The 27,176-nt window shown below is 41.1% G+C and overlaps 2 protein-coding genes across 2 annotated transcripts in view; one reads left to right on the top strand and one right to left on the bottom strand.

Moving 5' to 3' along the window:
* The window catches only part of dnmt3bb.1 (DNA (cytosine-5-)-methyltransferase 3 beta, duplicate b.1), a 233,427-nt gene extending 225,767 nt beyond the window's left edge, over positions 1–7,660 (bottom strand). The window contains exon 1 of the mRNA XM_078236641.1: positions 7,649–7,660. The gene's annotated coding sequence lies outside the window, so the exon portion shown is untranslated. The remainder of the gene's footprint in view (positions 1–7,648) is intronic.
* A 337-nt stretch (positions 7,661–7,997) lies between these two features.
* Positions 7,998–25,904, top strand: commd7 (COMM domain containing 7). The gene is made up of 9 exons (XM_078236628.1): positions 7,998–8,153; positions 11,144–11,197; positions 12,287–12,389; positions 13,596–13,652; positions 13,741–13,778; positions 15,619–15,709; positions 18,679–18,728; positions 25,487–25,535; positions 25,630–25,904. Exons 1-9 carry the CDS (start codon positions 8,070–8,072, stop codon positions 25,704–25,706), a joined length of 603 nt encoding a protein of 200 aa, XP_078092754.1. The 5' UTR covers positions 7,998–8,069; the 3' UTR covers positions 25,707–25,904.
* The last annotated feature ends 1,272 nt before the right edge of the window (positions 25,905–27,176 follow it).

The following is a 27,176-nucleotide window of genomic DNA, read 5'->3' as shown; positions in this document are numbered from 1 at the left end:
TTTCCTAACCTCAATCCCACAGTTTAAAACAAAGCGAGTTACTTTCTTCTGAATATGTCAAACTTCATTACATGACGAACATACATCAAAATTCTTTCAAGTCTAGTCAAGGCAAAGCAGTCCCCTTGGGCAGCAGGGTCAGTGCCTTAAATTAACCCTAATGTCATTCATTTTCTTTCAAGATTTCAGCAAAAAAAATATCACAATACTCATAACATAGCAGCATGTTTTGCAGTTATAAAGATGATGGTGCTCACAAACACAGCCATGTTCTACTTGCGTTCAATGACAAAGTGTAACTGGTTTACTTTAAAAACTAAAAGTTAATTCATCTCACTCGGTCCTCAATCTGTTGGTTTTCCTACAAACATTTTGCTGTAAGGGATTTCTGAGCCTGCAAAGTATGCAGCTGCCTGAAGTCTGTGGCAATTTTACAATGAAACTGTGTGTTTTTAATGAAGTCACAGCTTTTTCTTCTAAATACATGGCTACTACAGAGAGCGGTCAAAATTATCTTAATTGTAAAAGCGCAGTGCACTTGTTTTACTATCAATAAACAGGTTACCATAACGGCAGTAAAACGTTATGTGTAAACAGGCTTTGTCAACAATATTTTTAGTTTGAAACCACAATTGTCTTTTTATCTAACCGAATGTGTCCTTTTGCTACAATAGATGGTCCCTTCCACCTGGTTACAAGAACAAAGGTTTTGTTTGAAAACACAATTTTTTTCCCCCCCTCAATAACTGAAACATCCTCTGGTAAGTGAAGCTCCAGGCAATTATTCTAATTTTAGTAGAAAATGGAGAGATCCCTACCAGAAAATACTGCGTATTTATAGCGTTTTTTCCGACAGAACTTAAGCATTTGCAGTTTTCTTCTTCTTTCTTTGTGTTGCATATTCTTAAGTACAAGTTATATTTAAACAGATTACAACTCACACGCTGGACATTACAAACAGATGTTCAGATCAGGATTGATGTTTTAATGTTTTGCTTTAATCGTTCTTTTATGCAGGTACTTTATTGTTCTGTATAATCTCATAGCTCTATGATCAAGCAGACAGAGCAGGTGTTCCAATTCCAAATCTCAGTTAAGCTGCTCTTTCGCACAAGCAAAAGCCCAATAATAACATTTCATCGTCAGAAAAATCACTCCCAAAATGTTAACTTGTACAAAACTGTGAACTAAGTATTCTAAATTTTGAATATTTATCGGAGGGGGGAGGGGGGGGGGGAAGAGAGAAAGAAGCTGTAAATCACTCTTTCCAGTCTTCGAGCATTCCCAAAACACATCTCTGTGGAACACACCCATTATCCACTTCCAACTTCTCGGCGAAATGCCTTAACTGGAACTTTAGGTTTCATGTCTTCTAAGCAGTTTTTAATCCGATGTTCGATCCTCCCTTTAATTCCATGGCACTTAGTATTTCCTAATTGTCTCCCATGTGATCTTGTTAAAAACCATGTGTTCTTCATGCAAACATGTATCACCTCCTCAACAGAGTTGTCAAGCAGGATTTTTCCTTCGGAAATCTATTTTGGTTGATTCTACCTATTCACTTAACGATTTAGCAACTTTGGTTTTAATTAAAGATTCCAATTTTTCCACAATTGGTAAACTAAAAGGCATGTAATTATCTGGATTGGCTCCATTTCCCTTTTTGAAAATAGTTTTACATTGCCCAGTCCAGTTCTCCAGTGGTTCACCACACATTCACTCTTAATAGAACTTTCCCAGAGAATCCACCATCTTTTCCTCAAGATGTAGTTCAATAAGTTCAAGGAATCTGCATCCTTAAGCCTAACTAACTTTTCCAACACTTTTCCTTTTATTATAACATCACTCACCTTGCTTTTAACTGTTTTGCAATATATCCACTCCCCAACATACATCTCTTTTGTAAACACCAGTGCAAAGTACCTTTTGTGACTTCCTAGCAATTTATTTTTATTCCCTGCAGCTCATCAACCATTCTTTTCAGGAGTCTAACCTCAGGTAACAATTCACTTTTATTAACATGTTACGTTCCAGTATAAAAGCGTGCTATTTGAGGAAGGAATCCTGGACACATTTTAGGAATTTAATTCATTTTTCTCTGTTTAGTCCCTCTATTTCACGGCACGGTAGCGCAGTGGTTAGCACTGCTGCTTCACAGCTCCAGGGTCCCGGGATCGATTCCCGGCTCGGGTCACTGTCTGTGTGGAGTTTGCACATTCTCCTCGTGTCTGCGTGGGTTTCCTCCGGGTGCTCCGGTTTCCTCCCACAGTCCAAAGATGTGCGGGTTAGGTTGATTGGCCAGGTTAAAAATTGCCCCTTAGAATCCTGAGATGCGCAGGTTAGAGGGTTTAGCGGGTAAATATGTGGGGGTAGGGCCTGGGTGGGATTGTGGTCGGTGCAGACGCGATGGGCTGAATGGCCTCCTTCTGCACTGTAGGATTTCTATGATCTATGATTTCTCCCCAATCAATGACAGGGTAATTAAAATTCTAGAATAATAACTGTTATTCCTAATAAAAGCAAATTATTGCGGATGCTGGCATCTGAAACCAAAAGAGAAAATGTTGGAAAATCTCAGCAGGTGTGGCAGCATCTGTAAGGAGAGAAAAAAGCTGACGTTTCGAGTCCAGATGACCCTTTGTCAAAGCACAAAGCTTTGACAAAGGGTCATCTGGACTCGAAACGTCAGCTCTTTTCTCTCCTTACAGATGCTGCCAGACCTGCTGAGATTTTCCAACATTTTCTCAACTGTTATTCCTACTCCGATCTTCCATTTCTCCCACAATTGAAGAGACTATGGTACAACTTCAATAATTTAAAAGACTCTTTAAATCTTTTATTTCCAACCACATTGACTCTGAATTTATTTTTTGTGTACATCAGTCTTCGCTACAGCATGTATCCTCTCCACCAATATCCCAATTAATAATACTCCATTATTTTCACTCAATATGTATCATAAATAAAAGCATCCAAATTATTAGCATTGTGACTCTAAAATGCTTTTATGTCAATCTCAGAATATTTAAAGTGGATTTAAATAATCCCTCAAATATTATAAATAATTAGTCCAGGAGTCAGTTACTGCAGTAAGGAGAGATGATATCTTGGAGTGGGCATCAAATGGAGCTTTGTGATTAGAATTTAGGAATAAAAAAGTCACATTGTTAGATGTTTATTATAGACCCCCAGATAGTCAGAGGGATATTGAGGAGCAAATATGTGCTCAGTTTGTGGAGGTGTGTAAAAACAATAACAATAGGTTTATTATATTAGGTGATTTCAACTTTCCCAACATTAACTGGGAAAAAGGGTGTTAAGGGCTTGGAAGAAGTATATTTCTTGAAATATGTACAGGAGAACTTTTTAAATCAATATGTGGAGGATCCAACAGAGAGGGAGTTGTGCTGGACCTGATTCTGGGGAATGAAGCTGGACAGGTGGTTGAGGTGGTGGTGGGGGAGCATTTTAGTGATAGCGATCACAACATGGTACAATTTAAGCTTGTTATGGACAAGGAAATAGACAGACTGCAAAAACAATTTTTGGATTGGGGGAGAATGTATTTTAATAAACTAAGACAGGATCTGGCCAAAGTAGACTAGGAACAGCTGCTAATGGGAAAATCTACAGAAGAGCAGTGGGGGGCATTCAAAAAGGAAATGAGGAGATTGCAAGCCCAGTATGTTCTCTCTATGGTGATAGGTAGGAATAACAAGCCCAGAGGATCATGGATAACCAGAGATATTCAGGATACAATGAGAAGGAAAAGAAAGGCTTTTAAAAACTACAAGGGGAGCAAATCAGTGGAGATCTTAGTGAGGTATAGAAAGTGCAGGGTGGAGCTTAGGAAAGTAATTAGGAATGCAAATAGGGGATATGAGAAAGCTCTAGCTGGTAAAAATAGGGAAAATACCAAGATATTCTACAAGTATATCAATGAGAAGAAGTTAACTAAGGAAAGAATAGGGCCCATTATAGACCAAGGGCACAATCTGTGGGTGAAGCCAGAGGACATTGGTAGAGTGCTGCATGAATACTTCACATCCATCTTCACCCAAAAGAATGAGAACAATGGTATGGAATTCAGGGAGAGATTATGAGGTTCTTGAGGAAATTGGCATAGGGAAGGACAAGCTATTGGAGGTGCTGGCAAACTTAAAAGTGGATAAATTTCCAGGTCCAGATGAATTGTGCCCTAAGCTGCTGTGGGAGGCAAGGGAGGAGATAGCATGGGCTCTGACCCAAATTTTCAATTCCCCTCCAGCCACGGGAAGGTGCCAGATGACTGGAGAACAGCTAATGTGGTTCCGCTATTTAAGAAGGGTTGTAGAGATAAACGAGGAAACTGCAGACCAGGGAGTCTCACATCAGTGGTAGGGAAATTATGAGATAAAGTTTTGAATCAGAACATCTATCTCCACTTGGAGAGGCAAAGCTTGATCAGGGGTAGTCACCATGGCCTCATCAGAGGGAGGTCATGCCTAGCAAATTTGATTTTTTTGAGGAGGTGACCAGGTGTGTAGATGAAGGTAGTGCAGTCAATGTAGTTTATGTGGATTTCAGCAAATCCTTTGACAAAGTCCCACATGGAAGACTTGTAAAGAAGGTAAATTCACATGGGATACAGGGCAATTTGATAAAGTGGATTCAAAATTGGCTCAGTTGTAGGAGACAGAGGGTGATGACAGAAGGCTTCTTTAGTGGCTGGAAGCCAGCATCCAGTGGCGTACCACAGAGATCTGTGTTGGACCCCCTATTATTCGTTACTGATGACTATGTGGGGGATTAAGTTTGCGGATGACACAAAGATTGGATGGGTTGTTAACAGTGAGGCGGAGTCTTGTGCTACAAGAAGATATAGACGGAACAGCAGATGGAATTTAATCCTGAAAAGTGTGAGGTGAGACACTTTGGAAGGAGTAATTTGACAAGGAAGTACTCCATGAATGGTTGGACACTGGGAAGTTCTGTGGAACAAAGGGATCTTGGAGTGTTTGTCCACAGATCTATGAAAGTGGAAGGGCATGTCAGTAGGGTGGTGAAAAGGGCATATGGGACACTTGCCTTTATCAATCAAGGCATAGATTACAAAAGCAGGGAAGTCATGTTGGAGTTGTATAGAACTTTGGTGAGGCCACAGCTGGAGTACTGTGTGCAGTTCTGGTCACCACATTATTGGAAGGATGTGATTGCACTGGAGGGGCTGCAGAGGAGATTCACCAGGATGTTGCCTGGGATGGAACATTTAAGTTATGAAGAGAGGTCACGTAAGCTTGGTTTGTTTTCGTTGGAGCAGAGAAGACTGAGGGGGTGACCTGATCGAGGTGTATAAGATTATGGGAGACATGGACAGAGTGGATAAGGAGCCGCTGTTCCCCTTAGTTGAAGGGTCAGTCACGAGGAGACATAGGTTCAAGATGAGGGGCAGGGGGATGTGAGGAAAACCCTTTTTACCCAGAGGGTGGTGACGGTCTGGAATGTGCTGCCTGGGAGAGTGGTAGAGACGGGTTGCCTCACATCCTTCAAAAAGTAGCTGGATGAGCACTTGGCACATCATAACATTCAGGGCCAAGTGCTGGCAGATGGGATTAGGTGGGAGTTCAGGGGTTTCTAATGTGTTGGTGTGGACTTGAGGGCCAAAGGGTCTCTTCTGCGCTGTATGATCCCATGTAATATTTTATACTGTTTTTGCAGTTGCCCTGGTTTCTCTCATGTTTTGTACTAGGTCACTTAAGAATTCTCATGTTCAGCTAATATTACAAAATTATATTCAACAGAATAAATATGTTAAATACTAAATAGATGAAACAAAGTTGAGGGTGTTTCTTTCTCAAAAAAGGGATCTCTCTTTTTACAGCTATTCTTTTCTTTTGAAGCTATATAAGAGATACAGTAGTTTCATTTACTGTTGGCAAAGGATAATTAACCACAAGCTGTATTTAAAAAGGATCAGTCAGTTTTCAAAAGGGAGAAAAGGTCAGAAACTTAGAAAATGGAATCAACCAGGCACAATGTTTGGTGCACAAAATAAAAACTGCAACATTAAGGCTAACTGTCAATATTTTACAGATCAGAACAAACAATTGACTGCACAATTAATTCAGATTTAAATCAAATTTATATGTTTCCTGACTCTTCAAGATTGTTTTGCAGAGTTGTTTGGAATGGATACACCAGATTGGTGATGTAATACCTCAGCCAAATGTTTCTCCCAAGTTAACTGTATCAGGCTAAAAACTCTTATTGGCTTGCACAAGGAATTAATTATCCAATCTTTAAATATGTACAAAATAATAATGCCTAAACAATTAGCTTTATGATAACTGTTTGCCTCCTCAATCTCACAATATTCAACATCCCACATAAAAAATACAATTGCTTAGTCCAAAAGAAGGATTTTGCCATTATTCTGGCTTCTCTTATTAATCACGAACAATTCTGCTGCGTCAAAAAGTTCAGTCGCCTATTCTCTGTCGAATCCCGAAAGTACATTTTGGTTGGAACAATGGATTAAATCAAAGTTTTAAATCGTAGTTTTCAAGCTAGAGGATTAAATGATGACAGGGAAGGCTTGAACGCTTCAGGACGATGGCATTTTAAAATGCCAAGAATACATTAATCGGCTGCTGTAAAACGAACGTTTTAAAAGTTGATGGAAGTCAAATTTCATTTTGCATTCATTCATCTGGTAAGATCTCCTCCGAAACGTCATTTTGCTGCCTTGGACGGATGTATGGAAACCTAGCAAAGATTCTTCACAAAGTGGCTACTACTTTGCAACTCAATGAAATAGGAGAGTCCAAACGTCCACGATGAGCTAGATTCAAATCTCAGTTTTTAAACACGAAATATATTGTAATTAGTATGGATTGCCTGGTCTTCTGACTTCCCTCCGAGACCCTCCTACTGGAGCTATTATTTATGCCACAATATGCTACTGCCACCTAACTGAGCCTTTGACTAATCCATGCTTGAACGCTACAACCAGCACCATCCCAGAGCGCAAAAATCCTCTAAAGGCTACACACAAGCAAAAGAAAGATCAGGTCAATTTATGATCATTTAGCTTGTGTTGTTCCAAATGCAAGTACCAAAACGAAAATAAAGTAAGATCATTCAGAAAAATCAAACAAAACGAAGCAAGCCAGCGGTTCAGCTCCTGAATGGTACTCACCGGAGAGAAAGAAATCAGTTGTAGACAAAGGGGGAATAATACTCTGTAACTGCACACCCAGGCAAACTGGCTTTATTGTTGTACAATGTGTCACACACACACACCGACAGTGACCGTCTGACTGTAACCAATTCTCTGCGATACAATTCAAACTCATCCAAGTAGCAGCACGGAAATGGTTTTGTAACAAAGGACTTAACTGCTGGCAAACTGAAGTGTCAAAAACTATAGAATGAAGCCTTGCTATAAAGTGTCACTCGCCATTGAAAGCGTGGGGGTTGTTTAAAAGCGGGATATTTTGTTGCATTTCAGAAGGAACGATCAGGGAAAATGCATGAAAAAAAAAGTTTTTTGTTTTAAAAAAAACAATCACGCCCCTGGCATTTAAAAAAAATCCGAGTCAGCAGAAATCAAAATGCAGTACACACAAACAACTAATAATGCGAGGATTTGTGTGGTATTTAGACTTACTGGCTGCGGCTGTGTGTGTGTGAGTGGCTGCCCGCTGCTCCCAGCCCGCTGTCCGCTGTCGATCCGCCTGAAGGGACTCGGATTCTGATCATTCGCCGCTCCACACGCCAGGCGTGACTTTTCGCGGGACTCGAAACCCTCCCACCGAAACTGCGGCTGCATTTACCAGCCAGCCCAATGCAACGGCCCCCACCGAGCAAGATAAGAGGGGAAACCCAGCTCCGTCCTTAACAAAAAAATAGCTGTGAATTAATTCGGGCCAGTCGCCAGTTCCGCTTTTGCTTTCTCTTTCTGTGCAGATCTTCCCCCCCTCCACTGGTTGTGTCGAATGTGCGGGCTGGGCAGGTTGTCCGATTCCCCCTCTCTCCCCGCCCCCTTTGCTGGGAGGAAGAGGACAGAGAAAGCAGCCTTGGACAAGAAGATGCACAAATTGCACTTCAGCGGGGAGCCCGTGCCTGACTTTGTGTCCACCGACATCCAGACCCTTAATAAGCTCTCCAGCCAGGTAATTGCTGTGAATGGGAGGTCATTTGTTAACGTTGTTTAATGAACGGACAGGGGAACAGGCTTCGGATCTTCCTGGGAACATACATAGGAAGTCTCACAACACCAGGTTAAAGTCCATCAAAGTTGTGAGACTTCTTCCTGTGCTTACCCCAGTCCAACGCCGGCATCTCCACATCACAACACACATAGGACAGTAAACATTAGGAAAACAACAGGACTGATATATATGGTAGCACAGTGGTTAGCACTGCTGCTTCACAGCTCCAGGGTCCCGGGTTCGATTCCCAGCTCGGGTCACTGTCTGTGTGGAGTTTGCACATTCTCCTCGTGTCTGTGTGGGTTTCCTCCGGGTGCTCCGGTTTCCTCCCACAGTCCAAAGATGTGCGGGCCAGGTTAAAAATTGCCCCTTAGAGTCCTGAGATGCGTAGGTTAGAGGGATTAGTAGGTAAACATGTGGGGGTAGGGCCTGGGTGGGATTGTGGTCGGTGCAGACTCGATGGGCCGAATGGCCTCCTTCTGCACTGTAGGGTTTCTATGATTTCTATGATGATGATCAGCCACAGCGATACATATTATCAATTCATTTAAACACATGGAAATAGTCGGAGATGAAACTGGAAATCTGAAACTTAAAATACTGGAAAAAATACAGTAGGCCAGACATCATCTGTACAGTGACAATTCATAGGAGCTGATAAAAATCACATCGGTAGAACCAAAATCAATATAGTTCCATCAAATAAGTTGCTTGTACCGTAATTATCCTAACAATTGTCATCAGTTTGAAAATTTCTAGGACCAATCCAAGCCTTTCTTTAAAAAAACAAATGTTTAACTTGTGAGATGCTTTCTCATCAATTTTTGAGTTTGACAACATTTTCAGTCCTAGATATTACAGTAAGTGACTTTCTTTATGGGGATTCCTGCAAATATTGGGTGACTGCCCCCAGCCCCCTCTCCAAACACACACACATCCTAACTTGCAAAAATCAGTGTCATCTAAAGTTTTAAAGTAAGGTTTATTTATTAGTGTCACAAGTGGGCTTACATTAACACTGCAATGAAGTTACTGTGAAAATCTGACAGGAAAACAATTTTAGAATTGTAGAAAATGTTTGGAAACTGCGACTGAGATAACATTTTTTGTAGGATGTCTTTGTCTGATGATCTTGGGGATTCTTGCAAATCTAGGATGCAGGCAACTGGATTTGAAAATTTATTCTGTAAGGGGAAATCCATAATGGGGGCATTTGGATCTTTTCCCCATTGTTACAATGTAAAACAAGCAAGTCCAGCTAGCCTGGCACAGGAGTTTCACTTAGAAAGCTATCAAATGTCTGATGTGTATATATAAGCATTCGTATTTAAGATGACGGTGCATTTGCAAACACCTATTAGAACAATAAAATTCTCTCAAATCTGTTCTGGCACACTAATGATACAAGAGGCATATCTTTGTAGCTGTTACTAACCTGTTTTAAGGACATAAGTGATCTAACTCTTTTTACTAATCTTATAGTTTAGTCATTGATTTAGGGAATGTATGAGGCATTGTATGATGCTAATTTTCAAATGCTCTCTGGTCACAGGAGAGGTGCTGGAGGATAGCTAATGTAGCAATATACAAGAAGGAGAAGTAGGGGGAAAAAGCAAGAAACATCAGTGGTAGGGAAATTATTGGGAAAAAAATTCTGAGGGGAAGAATTAATCTCCACTTGGGAGATGCAAGGATTAATCAAGGTAGTTAGCATAGCTCTGTCGGGGAGAGATCATGTGTAACAAATTTGATTGAATTTTTCGAGGAGTTGACTAGGTGTGTAGATGAGGGCAGTGTGGTTGATGTAGTCTGCATAGACTTTAGCAAGACTTTTGACAAGGTCCCATGTGGGAGACTGATCAGGAAGGTAAGAGTCCATGGGATCCAGGGCAGTTTGGAAAATTGGCATTGTGGCAGGAGACCAGGTGATGGTCAAAAATTGTTTATGTGATTCAAAGCCTGTGTCCAATGGTGTACCACAGGGATCAGTGCTGCGTCCCTGGCTGTTTGTAGTGTACATTAATGACCTAGATGTGAATGTGAGGGGTATGATCAGTAAGTTCACAACTTACACGAAAATTGGTGCAGTGATAAATAGTGAGGAGCCTTAGGATACAGACGATATAGATGGGCAGAACAGTGGCGAATGGAATTTAACTCTGAAAAATGTGAGGTGATACATTTTGGGATGACTAACAAGGCAAAGGAATATAAAATGAATGATAGGATGAAAGAAAGTACAGAGGACCAGAGGGATCTTGAAGTGCATGCCCAAAGATCCCCAAAGGCAGCAGGACAGGTAGATAAGACAGTTAAGAAGATATATGGGATACTTGCCTTTATTAGCTGAGGCATAGAAAATAAGAGAAGGGAGGTTTCGATGGATCTGCATAAAAATGCTCGTTGAGCCACAACTAGAGTACGTGTACTGTTCTGGTCGCCACACTAAAGGGAGGATGTGATTGCACTAGAAAGGGTGCAAAGGAGATTCATCAGGGTGTTGCCTGGACTGGAGTATTTCATCTATGAAGAGAGGTTGGTTAGGCTGGAACAAAAACAGAAAATGCTGGAAAATCTCTGGAGGTCTGACAGCATCTGTGGAGAGAGAATAGAGCCAACCTTTCGAGTCTGGATGACCCTACGTGGGAAGAAGTTGATATTTGTCCTTGGGTGTGTGTATGTCCTCTTCCTATTTAGTTTTATTTTAAACTAAACTGCAGTTGTAGGAGCAATGAAAAAGATGGAGTAAAGGGGAAAAATACAAGCTTTCGTTGAAAGATTGAAGGCACTTGGGGTAGAGACAACTATGTTTTTGAGCTGGTCTGATTTAAGCGTAATTAAAAATAAAAATAAGTTTAGATCTGTCATCACTTTTAGAATTTATATGGCTATGTTGTATTTTATTTGTGATTTAGTTTATATTCTTTACATTTCATGTATCTTGTTTGCAGCAATTCTCAGCATTGACGGAGATAATCTTCCGCTTTATTACAGAACCCACAGAGGTAAGAAATGTTGTGAAATGTAGCGGTTTTATTAAGTGTACATTTTATTTAAGAGTTGGTATTTTGTCTTAGAAATTTCTAGCTGGCACAGTTCCAGGCAAGGTTAATCTCACAAACTGAACTGGAGTGTTACCGTGTTTGTTACCTGAAAAAGTGCAGTTAAAAACAGCATAGATGTGATGTTGGCAGTTGGACACTTGTGTTTATATGGAATTCTTGTATTTGTTAATTTAATAGCCCAGATAAAACAAAGTGTTGAAACATTCTTTTGCTAGTACCAACAAGAATGATTTTTAGCACCATATCTTCTGCACTATGAACGTTTGCACTGCAGTTCTTTCATTGTCACTGAAGGTTTGTATGTCCCTATTCATTCACATTTTCTCCCGCACCTTTTTTGAGGCCCCCCAAGGCCACGCATCAAGGACAATCAAATTAATAGTTAGGCGGTTGGTTCCCAGGCCTTTGCTTGTGTTGCTTACGAGACAGCAGCTGGAATGTGTGCAAGCACAGCCTATCGGTTACTCCCCCGTTTCTGCCAGGAAACCCATTTAGTGGTTCTCCTTCGCAAAATGTCTGAAATTGGCAATTTAACCTTGCTTTGAGGTGGACTGTAGGCAAGAGTTGACATCCTCATCCTGTACAATCCAAATGCTTTTCACAATACTGCTTTGTTTTTTAAGTTAAAGCTGCTTCCAGCTATCCAACCTGTAACCCTGTGGTATAGACCATCCTCAGCCAAATGGATATCCACAGGAGCCCACTCCAGGCCCGTTGTCACTTTGCTAAGAATCCAGCACTAAGGTGTGTGAAAGAACAGCCCAGGATTATCTTTCTAAATAAGTTTTATTTCCCCCTGCTGCCAAGTGCAACCCTCTGTTCTTGGCTTCAGTAAAGCAGCACACTTTTAAGTTTGCCAGCTTCATCTGAAACTGTAATGCAACAAGATCATTGTGTTGTCTAATTTGTCATTGCAACCAGCTTCTGAAAGTTGCTAAGTTTGTTTCTCTGACACAATGTTGTTTAAAGCTTCTGTTTCTAAATTGCGATGTCGAACTAAACATACTTTGTATTTTTCCTTATTTTCAGTCAGAACGATTGTTAAGCCAACTCGGTGAGTTTGCCTCACAGAATGGAATGAGCCCTGGCCCATTGAAAAACATTGTGAAAAGTGTCCTGTTGGTTCCTAATGGTGAGGGGTGATTTGATTTATATTGAGCACGTGTTGTGAGCTTTCTAATCCTTTCTGGTGCCAGGAGAAGATTTATGTGTCACTGATATAAAATAAGACACATCACAGTGTATTAAAAATGTTGTTTCTGCCCTCAATATTCTGTTGGGTTCTCGCCCACAAATTTATCCCATGTCCCTCATGATTAAGAGTTAACCTTACTCTCTTAATGTCTGGTCATACAACAGCATGATCTGGAACCATAAAAATGAACGTCTGTATTGCATGAACTAGACCAAGCAGTCAGAAAGGGCATAGGAAAAAGCAGAGGGCAAAATAAATGACCAGATGGCCAAAAAGAGAGCCTGCCAGAGGAACCAATTCATCTGTGCCAACTGTGGAAGGACTGCCACTCACTAATCGGCCTCAACAGCCACAAAGGACTTTGTTCAGTACAAAAGTGACAAGACACCCCGGGCGCAGTCCATCCTCTCCTAAGATGGATGGGTGCTGTCATCATCAGATACCATAAACTCACCTTTGTGACCACCTGTGCTTTTTTAATCTTTTGAACTACTGATTAACAATTTGACGAGATGTGGCCAATTGAAAATCATTAGAGCAAAATGCCTGATCCATGTAATATTTTTGACACCTTTGAATAAGTAAAGACAACAGAAAGGAGAGGGGAGAAAATTATATATTTTTTTTAAGTTTCACCTCAAGACAGCTGCAATCAGGTTTACAAATGATATGATATTCTTCGAGCATGTCTCCATAAATCCCTTAACTAGAAAACTATTGTTTTAGAATCCAGGCTGTGGCATTTCAGCCACAACACTCATGTGCTTGAATTTGTTCATATTTCTTTTTGCTGCTCTGCCCTACTTGAGTGTTATGTGCTGGAGATGTAGAAAGGCATGTTCTTAACATTTTTAACTCGTTGGTGGATAAATCTAATTGCAACATCAAAGCCTAAATTTGGGATGTGCATTTAAATCTAGTCTGGTCCATGAAGCGCAGTGGTATGCATTTATTGGCACAGTGACAAATAACTTGCCTTAGCCAATTAGCTAAACTGGCTAACAGCAGAGGAAGCAGTGTGCAAAATATTTTGAGTAGTTTATCGCAAGAAGAAATTCTATAATTATAGAAAACTTTGTTTTAAAATTTTAACAGGGATATGCTTTTATAATCATAATTCAGATACATTCATTTTTCCTACAGGTGCCTTGAAGCGGAATTTGACAGCTGACCATGTCAAGACTGATTTCGTCACTCTGGGTAGGTAGCATTCTAATGTCATTAAACGCCTCCAAGAAAATTTTCCCCTTAAATGTTAAAAATGTTTTTTTTTTGCTTAATTATAAAGGACTAAGTGAGGAGAAAGCTGGATGCTTCGCAGAGCAGGTAACTTATTTTATTCTACCACACAATGTTTTTAAAAATCTAACCAGGACTGCCTTAGATTTAACCTAAAATGAGAATATGAATCCTCAAAGCATGCAACTCCAAAAGACTTCACTTGTGCATTTATTTTATACTTTATCATCGGTCATGGGAAAAGTTCAGATCCAATAGCAAGTGGACACACAAATATGTCGGAATACAGTATCGTTTTAATAATCAAATTTAGGGATTTATTTTGATATTTGCACCTCATTAGAACTAGAGTAGGCCATGCGTTTCTTTCAGGACATTTCCATCTATCTGTTTCTTAATCTGCTTCTTTTCAATGCTAGTTAGGGTAGATACAATTATCATGGATTGAAATGAAAGTCTTCTGCAATATTCAAAACAAAAAATTGTTTTGATAATTGAAACTAATGTGTGTCAGCTTGATCGTAGTTCAATGCAATGGTAGTGTGACCCAATGCCAGGGCTCATTATTACTAGTACCTACACATTTTTGACCCCACGTAGTGTTTGGAAGAACATTGGATATTCAAAACACTTGCCTGACATTGTGTGTTTCTATTATCACATTAACTATCTACATATTTATCTATTTCATGGACTCCCTGGTTGTGAGATTTTGGTGCTGGGATTCAGCATAGCTACAACTCCCTTTTGCAATGCTTGAAAGCAAGGAAATGTTATCAGGTGCTGGAGTTCTCCCAGCCTCTATAAAGCAAGTAAAAGAGGTACTATTCGTACAGGGTCATTAAATTCTATTTGTAGCAGTGTCAAGAGTATTGGGAAGAAATGTGAACCATTAATGGATAGACAGTTAACCAAGGCACAGGAAACACAATGGTTTAAGAAAGCAGCCCTACCAAAAGCCTATCAAATACTCAGTAAGAAAGAAACATGGAAGGAATCTTAAAAAAGGATTGTGCTTAATACTGTTGTGTGGACACACTCTAAAGGAACACAGTTACACTTTCTAAACATTTGGTGTCCACAGAAGTGGACCTGCACAAGTCTGCCGTCTGAAATCTTGTCAGACTATCTGCTGAAACAGTACCAATCCAATGCTTAGGATGGTATGAGGATGAATTCTTGGATCAAAGGCCATTGCTTGTGGCCTGTGGCTTCATGTGGTTCACATTCGTACTTTAAAATATTTCCATCCCTTTGCCCCTTTTCCTTCAGTGGGAGGAGAGCAAAAGAAAGTCGTAACAAAACAAAATACCCCAGCATTCACTGAGCAAATCTTGGAACAACTTAGCAGATCAGGAGCTCACGTTTTGCAGAATTGTAGGCATAGATTGTTGTTCCATCTTAGTATATTCTAGACTGAGATTGATAGATTTTTGGCCAATAAGAAATCAAGAGGTGCAAGGATAGGGCAAGAGAGTGAAATCTTTGAAGGAGTTCAGCCGTGATCTTATTGAATGACAGAGGAGACTTGAAGTACCATATAGCCTACTCCTGCTCCTATTACTTACTTTCACTCCATGGGGCAATATATTGGAGCATAATGGGTGGTGTTGAGAAAGGCACTGTCAACAAAATGTTGTTTCTAACTAAACATTATACTTTAGGTCTGCATTAAATCCTCATTTATTAGCTAAATTTTTAAATATATTAAACTAACATTGAAGTATAAGCTAAAAGTACTTATTTAACCACCAATGTATCAAAAATAAGTTGTTCTGTTCAATACAATTGCTACAACTAAAATGTGCATTTATTTGGTGCTTTTCATATGTAAAAAGATGCACCAGAGCACTTGACGATAAGCACAAAGGGATGTGGTGGACAATAGTCTTTATGAGCATTGTTTAATCTTGAGTTGTATTTTCAGTGGAAATTGAATTCTGCAGTGCTGTTAAGACTGGCAGTAGAACAAACATTGACTGTCAATCAGTTGGTCGATATGGAGTGGAAATTTGGAGGTAATTTTCAAATTCATTCTGTAGATTTTGGATCTGTTGATGTAAAAAATACACATATCACCAAAACTAACTCTCTCCCCAACAACATGATGTGGGTGTACCCACATCAGATGGACTGCAGTGGTTCAAGAGGCAGCTCTCCACCACTTTCTCAGGGGCAATTAGAGATGGGAAATAAATACTAGCCGAGCCACTGACGCCCACATCGCTTGAAAGAATTTAAAAACTAAGTGATATATAGTGCGCTGTTAATAGACTCATGATGTAATTTCCTCAGCTCTAGCCCACAAACTGACATAGTGGATGACATTTTCCACATAATCTGCGGCATGTTTTGCAATGGCAAAGGTGACCCACCATTGGCCAGCGGCAGTATCTTTGGACCCGCCAATTTCAACATTTTTTTCTGTGGCTCGTACCCTTCACCGCCAGGGAAAGGGGGGTGGGGATGGTTACCATCAGCAGGACCAGAGGGTCCTGCCAGTGTGATTGGCTGCAAAGTTTCAGCCAGTCATTTCCACAAAATCTATTTGCTAGGCAGAGGGATCTGGGTGTACAGGTACACAGGTCACTGCAAGTGGCAACACAGGTGGAGAAGGTAGTTAAGAAGGCATACGGCATGCTTGTCTTCATCGGCCGGGGCATTGAGTTTAAAAATTGGCAAGTCATGTTGCAGCTTTATAGAATCTTAGTTAGGCCGCACTTGGAATACAGTGTTCAATTCTAGTCGCCACACTACCAGAAGGATGTGGAGGCTTTGGAGAGGGGACGGAAAAGATTTACCAGGATGTTGTCTGGTATAGAGGGCATTGGCTATGAAGAGAGGTTGGAGAAACTTGGTTTGTTCACACTGGAATGACAGAGAATCATAGAATCCCTACAGTACAGAAAGAGGCCATTCAGCCCATCGAGTCTGCACCGACCACAATCCCACCCAGGCCCTACCCCCATATCCCTACATATTTTACCCACTAATCCCTCTAACCTACGCATCTCTGGACACTAAGGGGCAATTTTAGCATGGCCAATCAACCTAACCCGCACATCTTTGGACTGTGGGAGGAAACCGGAGCACCGGAGGAAACCCACGCAGACACGAGGAGAATGTGCAAACGCCACACAGACAGTGACCCAAGCCGGGAATCGAACCCAGGTCCCTGGAGCTGTGAAGCAGCAGTGCTAACCACTGTGCTACCGTGCCGCCCGGTTGAAGGAGGTTGAAGGGCAAACTGATAGAAGTCTACAAGATTATGAGGAGCATGAGCAGAGCGGATAGTCAGAAGCTTTTTCCTTGGGTGGAAGAGTCAATTACCAGGGGGCATAGGTTTAAGGTGCGAGGGGCAAGGTTTAAAGGAGATGTACGAGGCAAGTTTTTTACACAGAGAGTGGTGGGTGCCTGGAACCCGCTGCCGGGGGAGGTAATGGAAGCCGATACGATAGTGACTTTTAAGGGGGGGTCCTGACAAATACGTAAATAGGATGGGAATAGAGGGATATGATCCCTGGAAGAGTAGGGGGTTTTAGTTCAGTCGGGCAGCATGGTTGGTGCAGACTTGGAGGGCCGAAGGGCCTGTTCCTGTGCTGTAATTTTCTTCCTTCACTTTGTATTTACTGGTGTATGCAATTCCATAATATCATTATTGAAGAAAAACACTTAACCAGTGCAGTTAGGGTCCACTTAAACTACAGGCATATCATTTCATACATGTATGGTAATTTCGAAATTGTGACCCAATCTGACTCCAGGGTGAAGTGGAGTGACACTTTCTGCCTTCAGGGATTCTATGCTCTGCTGTCACATTGAGACCTGATTCTGGGATTTATGCTATAACTGTAGCACAGGTGTAGAGGTGAAAGGAAATAGTCTTATAAACTGAGATTGGAATCACAGGTTTAGGTTGATTAGGGGAATAAACTTTCTTCATTCTGATTCAGTCTGTGTGTGGGCAGGAAGAGGATGTCATCAGTGGCATGGGAGTTGTTTATGGAAGGGGCCTAAAATCAAGGCATCGTTCTTCCCAATGTTTATCTAAAAGACATTTTGGTCCATTTATGTCCTGATATCAAGGAGGCAGTTTGTTGGCATAGATTTTATAATGGGGTCAACAGTATGTCTGGCTTTCCTCAGCAGAAATATGGAAACTGTGACTGCTGAGTATAGTTTCTCTTGGTTTTGCATGAAACCGCAGGCCCAGCAATCTACCGTTTCCACTCCTGATGTGTCAGGGGAGGCTCCTTCATAGAAACACAGAGAGAAAATAAACAGCTGGTAGGGACACTGCTTCCCCAGTCACCTTGTGGATTATTTTGAGAGCCATGTTAAGTGTGCCAAGCAAATGTGTTTCAGTTGAGCTAAACTGGGCTAAAGTCGACGCCTTTTGTCTAAAATATTGATACCAAAAATGCAACTTTTACATGAGTGTACACAGTATCCATTGTTCCAACATTGGCATATGTAACAGAACCCTCATACTGAAGTAACTTTGCTCCCCAGTAATTAATTATAGCACCGTTGATACGTAAAGTAAGGTATGATAGTACGCTTTTGAAATTAAGTGTATGTCTCTTGTATTGGGACAAGTTCTGGATTCAGCAACTTACTCTGATTATCCTCCAATCTGCTTCATTTAAGAAATGCATCTTTCTGTGACAGAAAGGTGTGGGATGGGTTTAATTTTACTGTAAATATGGTGTTCTGCAGTGAGTACCTTTTGATGTCTATGCTTGCGGACAAAAGAAGGATGAATGGGATAGAGATTCTGGAACCACTCCAGGGCTCCATTTATGCTTGTCTTTGTGTTCATTGAGAAGTCTGTATTCTGGGAATTAAAAAAAACATTGCTGCCATTTTAATTTAATACAGAAATATTCAAAGTTTCATTGTGAGTTTTTCCTAAGGCAGGAATCTAAAGGTCAAAGGAAAAAAAAGAAAAGTGTTGCTTCATGTACACTCTCTTTGTTATTTGCAGTAACGGCAGGGAGCAGTGAGTTACAAAAGGTTGGCAGCATATTTTTGCAGGTAATCCTTCTGTTATTTTTGCACTGATGAATAATCTTATATCAACATAATGTACATTTTATATTAAATAGAAGTACCTCCACCCCTTTCTGCGTTATTATTAAACACCAAGTTTTGAATACTTCCCACTCTTTATCACTTCTGTTGAAACTGAGAATGAACACCAGGTGGAAGAATAGCATATTTATTTTAAGCAAGTCTAGGCAGTGTATTTTATTTTAATTTGAAAAGCTTACTTAACCTTGTGATTTTTTAAAAATAAAATCAATATCATCTTTGATCACCATACTGCTTCTCTTGGCTTTGGATAATGTAGCTTAGAGGGTGTTGCTTCAGCATCAGTTTCTTTATCATAGTTTAGCTGGGTGGAACTGCATTGCTTGGTTCCATTCTGATCTGTACAGTCATAGCCAGAGAAACACTGACTCCTGATCATGCTTAAACGTTGGTGTCCCACAAGGATCCATCCTTTGCTCCTCCTATTTCTGATCAACATGTCTCCCCCTCGGCAACATCATCTGAAATTGCATTGTCTGTTTCTAGTGTAGGCTGACAACACCAATCTTGAACTCGTCACCACCTCTCTGGACCCCTCCAATGCCCCTTATTTGTCGGCCTGCATGTCCAACATCCAGTGCTTTGTTTCGATCCCAGCTGATGTTACTACTGGACAAGTCAGATCCTAGGGTATAACTCAGCTTGATAGATCCTCATTTTTATTTTTGGTTTAGAAGCTTGGAGGGCAGCTACTGAACAGAGTCACAGAGACCGCTGGTGTACTTTTAACGAAAGAATAAAACATTCATTAAACAAGAAACTATGACCTATAATACACTACTCCTTCACGCACAACTATACCTTTACAGACATACAGATTCATAAGGACAACATAAATTAGAAAATCTATCTTGTCCAAAGATGTGCAGGTTTGGTGGATGGCCGTGCTAAATTTGTCCCTCAGTAGCCCAAGATTTATAGGTTAGGGAAATTAGCAGGTAACTAGAAGTCATAGAAAGTCATAGAAACCCTACAGTGCAGAAGGAGGCCATTCGGCCCATCGAGTCTGCACTGACCACAATCCCACCCAGGCCCCACCCCCACATATTTACCCGCTAATCCCACTAACCCACGCATCACAGTACTCTAAGGGGCAATTTTTAACCTGGCCAATCAACCTAACCCGCACATCTTTGGACTGTGGGAGGAAACCGGAGCACCCGGAGGAAACCCACGCAGACACGAGGAGAATGTGCAAACTCCACACAGACAGTGACCCGAGCCGGGAATCGAACCCGGGACCCTGGAGCTGTGAAGCAGCAGTGCTAACCACTGTGCTACCGTGCCGCCCCAACTATGTGAGGTTCTATCCTGTTTCTAATGTTCACAATAAGTACACAGTCATTTAAACCAATAGGTGAATTGTGGTCACACACACATACTCAGAAACGGGCGCGAAATCGCATTAGCATGCATTTAAATCGATTTAATGAACTGCCTGCCCAACTCTACCGCCAAATCCCATTTTACCACCACGCGGCCCGATCCGGATCCGCACTTTTAGCGACCTGCTAAATAAAAGTCGAAAGCCGGCGCTTCCTCGGTGAGGGTTGGCAAGGAGGTAGGTGCATGGTGTCCGAAAGCTCTCCGGTACTTACGGGTGTCTTGTAGTCGCAGCCATTCCGCCGTCCCAGGTCGGTGGCAGCTCTGCGAGTGTGTCGGGGGAGGGGGGGAGGATGGATCTCTGGTTGGGGGGAGGAAGGGGGAAGGATGGATCTCTGGTTGGGGGGAGGAAGGGGGGAGGATGGATCTCTGGTTGGGGAGGGAGGAGGGGGAGGATGGATCTCTGGTTGGAGGGGGAGAGGATGGATCTCTGGTTGGGGGGGGGAGGGGGGGAGGATGGATCTCTGGTTGGGGGGGGAAGGAGGGGGAGAGGATGGATCTCTGGTTGGGGGGGGAGGGGGGGAGGATGGATCTCTGATTGTGGCAGGGGGGGAGGATGGATCTCTGGTTGAGGGGGGCGAGTACGTAAACCATTCCAGGCACGTAAACCATTCATTATCTTTACTGTTAAAGGATAGGAATTGAAACATTTGAATGTTTTAATTCCTATCCTTTAATAGTTAAAAGCATCTCTTTTCAAAATATTGTTACACTTTAGAAAGTTAATAAACTAATTTTTCTGCATAAACTACCATTACATTCATTTGATCTCAAATATTAAACTTCTGACACTGTTTAAGTATATCCTAATGTTCCTGGGACTGGAAATTTCTTCTAAAGAACTGTTGCTTCAGGATATATGCAACAAGTACTGGGTTTGTTATATATTTATTTTACAATATGTTGATGGGGAGACGTCTCTGTGACAACAGGAATGAACAGACACTCAAAATAATACGAATGTACTTTGTTCTGTGTGGTCGAAGATTCTCAGAAATGCACATTTTATTTTTCACTTGAGCCCTGCAAGTAGACACAATCAGCCCAAAATAACCCAAGCAGCTCACATTCATTACTGAGACAGTTGAAATAGATGCAAGTGTAATCTTTCGACAAAAGCTTTGAGTTTAATAGCGTTATCAGATTGTTAGAACAATATTTTCTCTAACAAGAGCAGGTATAATTATTGCCAACTCTTCCATGTGTCAGAGAGCCGCTCTCTCTGCTTTTTTTTCTTTCCCGCCCGGGCGCGCTGCTTCAGATTTTATTTCGAACTGCGCACGCGCAGTTCAGAGCTCCGATCGTTCCGGCAGTGCTAAGCCCCGCCCACTGCATGGATCGGACCAGAGCCGGCAAAAAGTGTATGGGCACGTTGCAAAGAGGATTCCGGGCTCAGATCTGTATTACGCCCGGATCCGGCACTTAGAATCAAAATGGTAAAATCGGGCCCTGAGTGACAAATGCCATCAAAGATGCTATGGATCTCCCATCATCTCCTCCCAGGTGCTTGTCACATCGTGAGCTAACTGGTCTCACTGAACTCTGCCTTTCACACAAGGTTTTCCAAACTCCATTCTCAAAGAAGATGCTTTGGAATCTTCTCCCAAACGATGCTTTCTCTTTGATCTTCACCAAAGATCAACCTCCAGGGTTTCAAACTTTCCTTCCGATGTTCCTTTGCCCTGGAGCACCATCAGCATGCAAGCTCCACCTTCCACTTAATCTCTCGGATACTCAGCTGTGCCAACAGAACACCACTGCTTCATGGGCCCGTAGTAAGGAGTCACCAATCTTTGGGTCTCCCCTCAGATCTTCTGGCTTCTCAAAAACATTTTAAAAAAATTAATTTGTGGGACAGGGATGTCGCTGCCTGACCAACATTTATTGCCCGTTCCTAGTTGCCCTTGGAGGGCAGTTGAGAGTCAACCACATTGCTGTGGCTCTGAAGTCACATGTAGATCAGACTAGGCAAGGACGGCAGATTTCCTCCCCTAACAGACAATAGTGAACCAGATGGGTTTTTCCGACAATTGACAATGGTTTCATGGCTATTAGCAGATTCTTAATTCCAGATTTTTTTAATTGAATTCAAATTCCACCAACTGCCGGGTGGGAATCGAACTCAGCTCCCCAGAACATTAGCTGAGTTTCTGTATTAATAGTCTAACAATAATACCACTGGACCAATGCCTCCCCTTTGCTTTAAGTCTGCTTCCTGCAGTTTTGTCTCCTTAATTCAGAGTCTCATTGTCTGCTCTGTACTTTTAACTGAACAGGACCTGTTTTCAATCCCAGTCCTTGTTCCCTGACTTCACTGTCATCATGGAACTTATTTCCTCTCACGTTCCCTGGTTTTGTTCTGTCCCTTTTGTATGTTTTGCCTGCTACAGCAGTGAACTGATATGTAGGTCACCTGACCAACTGACCAAACTGCTTTTCCTTGGGCACCTTGTTCCTAGGGAACAACATAGTGTTTTTCCTACTTTAAGAGCCGTAAAGCCTCATTAAAAATGTATATATACAAACAACCGTAGACTCACAGGCAATCTTTAAAGTGAAACTGAAACTCCAGTTTCCTTAACACACAACTACAGAAATATAAATTAAATTTAAATCATAAAGCCATAACCTTATTCCTAAGACCCACACATACATCCATTATAACTTACTTAAAACGGTCTCTATTTCCTAACAGCTAGATGAGCAGAAATTTCTTCCAATGGAATATTGAATATTCCGAAGTTGTTGCCTTCAATTTAAGGTTATAGGCTGGAGGAAGTTACAGAAATATGGAGGGATTTGGAAAAAAAAGGATGAGAATTTTAGTCTTGAGGCATTGCTTAACTGGGAGACAATGTAGCTCAGCATAGGGGAGGTAGATCAATGGTACTTGATGCAAACTGGGATATAGGCAGCAGGGCTTTGGATGACAAGTTAATGGAAGATGGGAGGCCAGCCAGGTGTATATTGGAATAATCAAATCTACAGGTAACTTGGGCATGAATGAGGGTTTCAGCAGCACTTGAACTGAACCATGGAATTGGGCGGTGTTGCAGAGGTGGAAGTAGGCGGCCTTAATGAAGTCACAGACAAACGATCAGAGGTCATCTCGGAGCTGAGTGCGACACCAGGATTGCAACTAGTCTGGTTCAGATAGTTGCCTGAGAGCACTGGAGTCAGTAGTTAGGGGACTGATGGCAAGGATTTTGGTCTTCCCAATATTCAATTGGAGGAAATTTCTGCTCAGTCATTACTGGATGTCAGACAAGCTGTGTGGCAATTTAGAGACAATGGAAGGTTCGAGAGAGGTGGTGGTGTGATAGAGCTTGGTGTCGTCAGTTTATTTGTTTTTGAATAATGCTATGAAAGGATGACATATCACTGGGAAATGGGGAGAAGAAAGACAGATCCATCGGGGCCACCAGAAGTTAAAAGTGTGGGAATAGAAAAGTGATTCTCTGGCTATGACTGAATAGATAAAAATGGAACCAGGTAAGTGTTGTCCCACCCAACTGGACAAAGAAGATGAGGCATTGAGAGTATTCAACAGTGTCAAAGGCAGCAAGCAAGTTGAGAAGGCTGAGGAGGTCTAGCTTATCCAGGCCAGTCACATTCAACATAATTGTGGCTTTGATAGAGGTGTTTTTATACAGTGGTAGAGGTGCAAAGCCGATTGGGAAATTCATCAAGTCCAGGGAAAGACAGGCATGGATTTGGGAGGCAACGGCATGTTTAAGAAACTTGGAGAGGAACGGGAGGATGAGATTGGGTGGTAGTTTACAAGGACAGAGGGACACCACAACATAAACTTAGATTTATATAGCTCCTTTAAATAATCGTGTGCAAGTGTGCTTCACAAGAACATTGTGAAACAAAATTTGAGATCAAGCCACATGAGAAGATATTTAATCAGGTGGGCAATAACTTGGCCAAAGAGGTATGTTTTAAGAAATGTCTTAAAGGAGGAAATTGAGCTAGAGAGGAAATCGGGTGTTGGGAGGGTACTCCAGAGCTTATGGCCTAGACAACTGAAAGCACAGCTACCAACAGTGGAGCGAGTGAAATCAGGGTAGCGCACAAGGCTAGAATGGAGAGCAGATTCTCGAAGGGTTGTGGGGCTGGAGGAGATTACAGAAATAGGAAGGGTGGGATCATGGAGGGATTTGAAACCAAGGTTGGGAATTTTACAATCAAGATGTTGCTTTGTTAGTAAGTACAGGATTATAAGGAATTGGGACCTGCTGAGATTTAAACACGAGCAACAGAGGTTAGAATGTGGGAAACCAGCCAGGAATGCATTGGAACAGTCAATTCTAGAGGTAGAAATGAATGAATGAGGGTTTCAACATCATGAGCTAAGACAGCAATGAGATTGGGCAATATTACAGAGGTGGAAATAAACTATATTAGTTATGGTATGAATATACAGTCGGAACCTCATCTCAAGATCAAACATGACAACACGGATGCAAACAGACTGGTTTAATCTCAGGTTATTGCTAGCAAGAGGGATGGAATTGGTAGGGAACAGTGTTTAGAAGTTCACCCCCGTTTCTTTATACTGAATTGTTATAGATGAGAACATCTATCATAAGTAATTAGTTCCACTTTTTTTTGATGTATATGAAGAAATATTTGTAAATCGGACAATCAACAGTAGATTATTCAGTGAAAATAATTACACTCAAGCAAGAGGATGGTGCTTGGTATAAGGACCCTATTAGGATAGAAAATAAATACCAAAAACACAAACATGCATATCAGATGATAGCAGAGGGAGTTCTAATGCACAATGAAAGGGCATGGTAGTGTTTAATTCTCAGCATGTTCAGATTTCAGCCTCAACCTAGATGTTAGGAACGGGTGCTTCTCTGTAGGAAGGGAAAAATTGAGGATATTAATCTCCAGAATTTCCTGCAGGTCACTGGAAGATTTGCAAAGAGTTGAAAGTAAATATCTTGCTCTCCACTGCAAGTTGGGTAGCCTGCAAGGAGAGATTTGGAAAAAAAGAGTAGAATATTTTCTTAAAACATTACCTGAAGACAATTAAAACACAACAAAAACTACTTCGTTTGTAGACACCGGTTAGCATTTCATCATTTTAAGGCCATAAATAAACTGTTGCTTCACTGCTGCAAATCAAGTAAGCTTCTTTATCTTGTGATTCACATTTCATAAATGCTCATTAATCAGCCTGCTGTATTATTTACCATATGAACTTAATCAACCCTGAATTGAACTAGAATTACTCAGTATTTTCTTTGGCTTTGTTGTGTAGCTTATAGCCTTGTTTCTAACAAATTTTATTTTTATTTCAGTTAATATTAGTTATAAAGAAAGGGAACAAAAGTGAAAATATTTACATGGGTTAGTATATGCATTCTAATTGATTTCTCAGTTATTTTTATTCCTTAAATTCGTACATGATATTCACTAATATATTTTATTTGTATTTGTTTAGAGTTGACGTTGCCACAATTCTATAACTTCTTGCATGAAATGGAACAAGCCAAGACTAGCCTCGAATGTTTTAGTTAAATTGCTGCATCATTTTTCATCAAATTGTTTCACCAAAATCACTTCTACTTGTCCAGAAAGTGCACCTGTACATTGAACTAAAACAAACTTTATTATTTACTATCTCTCAAACTTCTAGTTGGTATCCAGGGAAACTTCTGTTGTTCCCATCAGTTATAAGTGTAAATAAAATCATGCTGTATCTATTACATATACTAAGTCATTCCTTTCCTGCTTTGTAAAAGTTACCTTCCTTTCTAGATCTTCCCACGTAACACATAATTCGCCAACTGTGTGAGTAAAGGATATGGTGCTGCTTTATACCCTCTGCCAGCAAAACGCTTCGAAAAGCTAACTTAGCAGCTTTACCTCCCTGTGAAGAAGCAGCTTGCCTCTACTCAGCACCTCTATTTGATGGTTGAGCTGAGATTAGAATCTCCGATGAGAGCGATCCTCAACATAAGTCTGCATCCTGCTGTCCTCTGACACATACTGAATAGCTGTATTAACTTCATCAAGTGTGATCGCTGCTGTGTAGGCAGAGTAGTAGTCAGTTACCATACAGCAAATGAAATGAATAAGCAACTTGTTTGCTTTTAATTGAAGGTTAGCTAAGGCCTTTAGTATTTTGGGGTCTTTTACGTTAAAATGTAAAGTTAAAATAAAGTTTATTTATTATTCACAAGTAAGGCTTACACTGCTATGAAGTTACTGTGAAATTCCGCTAGTCGCCACAGTCCGGGACCTGTTTTGGGTCAATGCGCCTAACCAGCACGTCTTTCAGAAGGTGGGAGGAAACCGGAGCACCAGGAGGAAACCCACGCAGACACAGGGAGAATGTGCAAACTCCACACAGACAGTGACCCAAGTCGGGAATCGAACCCGGGTTCCTGGCGCTGTGAGGCAGCTGTGCTAACCACTGTGTTACTGTGCTGCCCGATGACCATCTAGATTATGTGTTCAAATCCTAAAGTAGGGCTTGAACCCACAATCTCTGACTTAAGAGTTGAGAATGCGATTGATTTAGCCAAGCTGACAAGTTTGTAGTATTTTCAATGCCGTTGAGTAAAAAAAAGTCTGCCGGAGAATCGAGAGGCTGTTTTACACCATTATCCTTTGCAATTGAAACTGAAAATACATCTCATTGAAACTAAATTTGAAGTTTGTGTTGGGCAACGTAGCCCAAAATGAGTAGTAAGGGAAGTGGAGTGAGACTATCTCTACCAGGGGAGTATCACATGAGGTTCCCCAGAACTCACTGTTGGGATCACTGATGTTTCTCATTTAAATACATGACTGAAATTGAACTCAATGTAAAGTGGTTAAATTTGCAAATGATAAACAAATGAAGAAGCAGTGGAATCAGAGCTCAAATTACAGAATCAATGGACAAAACAATGTCACATGAACTTAATAAAGATAAGTACTGTACGTAGGAAGGAAAAAAATGTGACATATATATTCCATGAGTATTGTTGAAATGGATAAGGC

Source organism: Mustelus asterias, chromosome 20 (assembly GCF_964213995.1).
Source record: "Mustelus asterias chromosome 20, sMusAst1.hap1.1, whole genome shotgun sequence".
NCBI classification, from domain to species: domain Eukaryota; kingdom Metazoa; phylum Chordata; class Chondrichthyes; order Carcharhiniformes; family Triakidae; genus Mustelus; species Mustelus asterias.
Note: the sequence above shows the minus strand (reverse complement) of the source record. Positions and strands in the feature narration are given on the sequence as shown.